Below are 5,000 nucleotides of genomic sequence, written 5' to 3'. Positions count from 1 at the left end.
TGGCAGGAGGTCGGACTGAGGCTGGTAGCCGTTCTCGTCAGCCACGAAGCGGACGTGGACGTCGGTACCGTCAGGGGCGGTGTATCTGAACCATGAATATTTGGTCTCCCTTATTAACTGTGCCATTTTACTTCTAATAATCATAAACATCCAAGTAAAGACACACTAAGAATTGAAATTTGTACATAATATATACTTACGAATATTCTCCAGCCTTGACGACAGCGCCCTCATCGCCGTCGGGGGAGCCAGACTGAGACAGGACAATGCCGTTGGCTGTTTCCACGTCGTAGCTGTACCTTCCGTCATCTTCGTGAACGCGGTCGTCCTTCAGGATGGCCACCTCCTCGCTGGAGGCCGCTCTTGGCCCATCGTAGCTGTACTGGGGGGCGGCGACGGCCACACAGGCCACACAGGCGATGATCAGCTGAAATTATGAAAAAATGAATCTTATTTATTTGTGTCATTTCTTTATTACTTTGGTTCTTATAATTGGTAGTATGATTTTGTCAATCTTGGAAACTGATACGTTATTCGTGTATAATATGTTATTTATTTAACAATGAAATCCATAATGAATTCAAAAGACAGATCATGGACATCTAAAAATCAAACTTACTACCCATGGTTAGAACACTACTTACGAACTTCATGGTTCAGATGTTAGTGGTGCATCAGTGGGGAAGAGCAGCCTTTTATACTGAAACTCGTGCATATGCGTCCTACAGCCCGACCTTGACCGTGTGGGAGTCGACTTTTCAATCACACCCTCTCCCCTTCATGCACAAGCACTCGGAGTCTGGATTATGCTTGCAGTTCTGTTGCTCAGGGTCTCTCTCTCTTTTTCTCTTTCTATTTCTCTCTATCTCTGAAATTGTAAAACCATGTGCTATATTATCAAGACTATGAAAGCGATGCTGTAAGCGATTTTGCGTAAAAATAATATTTATTTTACTCTATATGTCATTCTCATATAGTGTGTGAATGCAATTTGAAGCAACATTATAAAGTAAAATACACTTGGATATTAAACTTATGTCAATATTAGATTGGTAGTTATTTTCTGGTTTAGAAAAACATGAAACAATGATTATCAGAATTTTGTTTTTCAGTTTGGGAAATACAAGAAGATATATTCACTATCTAACTTCGCTATGTGTCGAATCCTAATTATGGTTTAAGTAGACTTTTTATGTCACAAAGAAAGCCAATGTTTTAATAACAAGACTCTCTTGATAACCTTTGTATCCCTCTTTCAATTATTTACTAATTCTATTTTTTGATGGGTGTAGGAAAGCAGTGTATTTTATTGTTATTCTCGCCAATCTTGGTTTTACTTCTGAGTGCATTTTTTGTTGCACACGGTGACTATACGTCGCACAGTGCCATTTATTAGATAGGCACTCGTGTATCCGCGAATTATTGTTTTCGATTCAGCTAAATTTAATTTACTCTGACCAATCAGTTTTGTTGTTGTTCTACGATTTAGTACAAACTCTAAAGCGATGACGTAAAGTTTTACATCTATCACTCTTATAAGCATCGAATAGAACCTGTCGGCTTATCTATCTATCGGCCTACAAGTCGCAACCCTCAATTCCCTTATGACAATTGGATTCTCTGTCTGCGTTTATATTATCCACGAGAAAAAGAAATGCAGTCAGGGTTTCATTAGATTTCAGCATAATCATCATTTTCTCTCGTGATATGAGTAATAACTCGTATGATATAAGCCCTTACCTTCATCTTCCCTTATATATTAAAATACCATGCTAGGTTACATATATTACTAAGACACCTCCTGTACGTTCTCATCTGAAGGAGTTTGTCATTTTCTTTTCTGATTCTTGTATATTTATTTCGATTACGTTTTCTTTTTCTTTTTTTCTTTTCTTTTCTTTTTTTCATACTATCAAAAAATGTCGTGTGTGTGTGTGTGTGTTTGTGTTTCTTCCAGTACGTAACTGTGAGGAAAACCATATATTGCACTCTTTCAAATGTATCTCAGGGGTTAATATCATCATAATCAATACATTCTTCTCAAAACCTGGGATCAAGAACTACGTAGTCCTAGATACACAATTCTAACATATTCTTATACGCCTGTTATCTTTGATTGAAAGGTCACTTACCTAGTACGATACGCAAGCTCTAACAGAAATTACTTTTTGTCGCAGTACTATTATAATCTCTTTCATATTTAATGTAACTCCGCGTTTAAGAAACAATTGATTTTAACGTAAGGCTCATTTAGTGCACGAATCTCATTATTCCCTAACTGGTCTATAGTAGAAAGTCAGACTAGTTTCTCTTCTTTAAGATTGGATTTGGGTTCAGGGCTATTGAGATTTTTGCTATGGAGGAATTCCACGAGCTTATTCAAGAATATGTCATTAGGTTCTCATTATTCTATGACAGCAAAAAATAAAATGAAATAAAAAACGAACAACTAAACTGTTGTCCAGTTTGACTTGATTCCATATTTTCTTGATGTTATCTGTGTGCCATAGATGACGTTAATGCCATGTGAAATTATTAACACGTAAATTAAAACATATACATATATATGTTTACATATATGTATTCATCTAAATATGTACCGATATATGTATGTATATATATACATACATGTATGTATATATATGTGTGTATATATACATATATATACATATATATGTATATATACATATATATATATATATATATATATATATATATATATATATATATATATATATATATAATGGTAGAAACGCCGATTATGTATCGCATGAAACAATACAAAACACATTTCTTCAACTTATGTATTTTCACGAAGTGTTATTGGCTATAACAACTGTTATTTCTATGTACAATAAATAACTTAAAATACATTGATCATCTTTTCAGAATTCATGCCTAATGTCGGTCATAAACCCTGCCAGGAGCGTGTCTCTTCAGTTGGGTGCAGAATACAGGGAGCGAGGAGCTTCACGAGGACCTTCGCGAGCCCGACGGGCGTCTTCCTCAGCGGCGAAGGCGATCTGGTCGAGGACGAACTGAGGGATTGGGTGGGGGAACTCGGGAGCCACTGGCAGGAGGTCGGACTGAGGCTGGTAGCCGTTCTCGTCAGCCACGAAGCGGACGTGGACGTCGGTACCGTCAGGGGCGGTGTATCTGAACCATGAATAATAGGTCTCCCTTATTAACTTTTTCATTTTACTTCTAACTCAAAAGTATCCAAAGAAAGACACACCAATAATCGACATGTGTACATGATATATACTTACGAATATTCTCCAGCCTTGACGACAGCGCCCTCATCGCCGTCGGGGGAGCCAGACTGAGACAGGACAATGCCGTTGGCTGTTTCCACGTCGTAGCTGTACCTTCCGTCATCTTCGTGAACGCGGTCGTCCTTCAGGATGGCCACCTCCTCGCTGGAGGCCGCTCTTGGCCCATCGTAGCTGTACTGGGGGGCGGCGACGGCCACACAGGCCACACATGCGATGATCAGCTGAAATTATGAAAAAAATAAATCTTTGTGTGTGTATCATACCTTTATTACTTTGGTTCTCATAATTGGTAGCATAATAATGTCAATCTTGGAAACTGATACGTTATTCGTGTATACTATGTTATTTATTTAAAATGAAATCCATTATGAATTCAAAAGACAGATCATGGACTTTTAAAAATCAAACTTACTACCCATGGTTAGAACACTACTTACGAACTTCATGGTTCAGATGTTAGTGGTGCATCAGTGGGGAAGAGCAGCCTTTTATACTGAAACTCGTGCATATGTGTCCTACAGCCCGACCTTGACCATGTGAGAGTCGACCTCTCAATCACACCCTCTCCCCTTCATGCACAAGCACTTGGAGAGCTAGGGCTCTCTCTTTCTCTCTCTCTCTTTATCTCTATCTCTGGCACTGTAAAACCATGTCCTATATCAAGACTGTAAGCGATTTTACCTATAAACAATATTTGTTTTACTCTATATATGTCGTTCTCCTATAGTGTGTGAGTGTAATTTGAAGCAATATTTTAAAGTGAAATACACTTGGATATCAAACCTATGTCAATAAGAGATTGGTATTTATTTTCTGGTTTAAAAAAAACATGAGAGTTATCAGAATGATTTTTTTTTTTTTCCAGTTTGGAAAATAAAAGAAGATATATTCACTATCTAACTCTGCTATGTGCCGAATCCTAATTCTTTTAAGTAGTTTAAGTAGACTTTTTCTGTCGCAAAGAAAGCCAATGTTTCAATAACAAGACTCTCTTGATAACCTTTGTATCCCTCTTTCAATTATTTACTAATTCTATTTTTTGATGGCTGTGGGAAAGCAGTGTATTTTATTGTTATTCTCGCCAATCTTGGTTTTACTTCAGAGTGCATTTTTTGTTGCAAACGATGGCTGTATACGCCGCGCTGTGCCAATTATTCAATGGGACCTCGTGTTCCCGCGAATTATTGTTTCGATTCAACTAAATTTCAACTACTCTAACCAATCAGTTTTGTTGTTGTTCTGCGATTTAGTATTAACTCCAAAAAGATGACGCAAAGATTTACATCTATCACTCATAGAAGCACCGAATACAACCTGTCGGCTTATCTATCTATCGGCCTACAAGTCGCAACCCTCAATTCCCTCATGACAATTGGATTCTCTATCTGTGTTCATATTATCCATGAGAAAAAAATGCAGTCCGGGTTTCATTAAAGTTCAGCTTAATCATCATTATTCTCGTGATATGAATAATAACTGTCATATGATATAATCTCTTACCTTCATCTTCCCTTATATATTAAAATCCCACGCTAGGTTATTTATTTTGCTAAGCCACCTACTGTACGTTCTCATCTTCAAGAGTTTGTCATTTTCTTCTGTGATTCTTATACATTTATTTCGATTTCGTTTTCTTTCTTTTTTTCGTGCTATCAAAAAATGTGTGTGTGTGTGTTTGTGGTTCTCCTGGTACGTAACTGTGAGGAAAACCAAATATTGCACTCT

General features: G+C 37.4%; 2 protein-coding genes across 2 annotated transcripts in view; both read right to left on the bottom strand.

Moving 5' to 3' along the window:
• Nucleotides 1–743, bottom strand: part of LOC122266177 (cuticle protein AMP1A-like) — a 1,055-nt gene extending 312 nt beyond the window's left edge. The window contains exons 1-3 of the mRNA XM_043035782.2: nucleotides 645–743; nucleotides 201–427; nucleotides 1–85 (exon numbers count right to left, since the gene is read on the bottom strand). The exon at nucleotides 1–85 is cut by the window's left edge and continues 312 nt beyond it. Coding sequence (XP_042891716.1) covers nucleotides 1–85; nucleotides 201–427; nucleotides 645–653 — 321 coding nt within the window. The 5' untranslated portion in view covers nucleotides 654–743. The remainder of the gene's footprint in view (nucleotides 86–200; nucleotides 428–644) is intronic.
• Nucleotides 744–2,786: 2,043 nt separating this feature from the next.
• On the bottom strand, nucleotides 2,787–3,786 carry LOC122266181 (cuticle protein AMP1A). The gene is made up of 3 exons (XM_086545560.1): nucleotides 3,713–3,786; nucleotides 3,270–3,496; nucleotides 2,787–3,156 (listed from the first exon to the last, which is right to left on the bottom strand). Exons 1-3 carry the CDS (start codon nucleotides 3,719–3,721, stop codon nucleotides 2,937–2,939), a joined length of 456 nt encoding a protein of 151 aa, XP_086401686.1. The 5' UTR covers nucleotides 3,722–3,786; the 3' UTR covers nucleotides 2,787–2,936.
• Nucleotides 3,787–5,000: the final 1,214 nt, after the last annotated feature.

This window comes from Penaeus japonicus, unplaced genomic scaffold (genome assembly GCF_977035675.1).
Source record: "Penaeus japonicus unplaced genomic scaffold, GWHDUDI00000001_assembly GWHDUDI00000016, whole genome shotgun sequence".
Taxonomy (NCBI): Eukaryota; Metazoa; Arthropoda; class Malacostraca; order Decapoda; family Penaeidae; genus Penaeus; species Penaeus japonicus.
The sequence above is the reverse complement of the archived record's forward strand: the minus strand, read 5'-3'. Positions and strand labels throughout refer to the sequence as shown.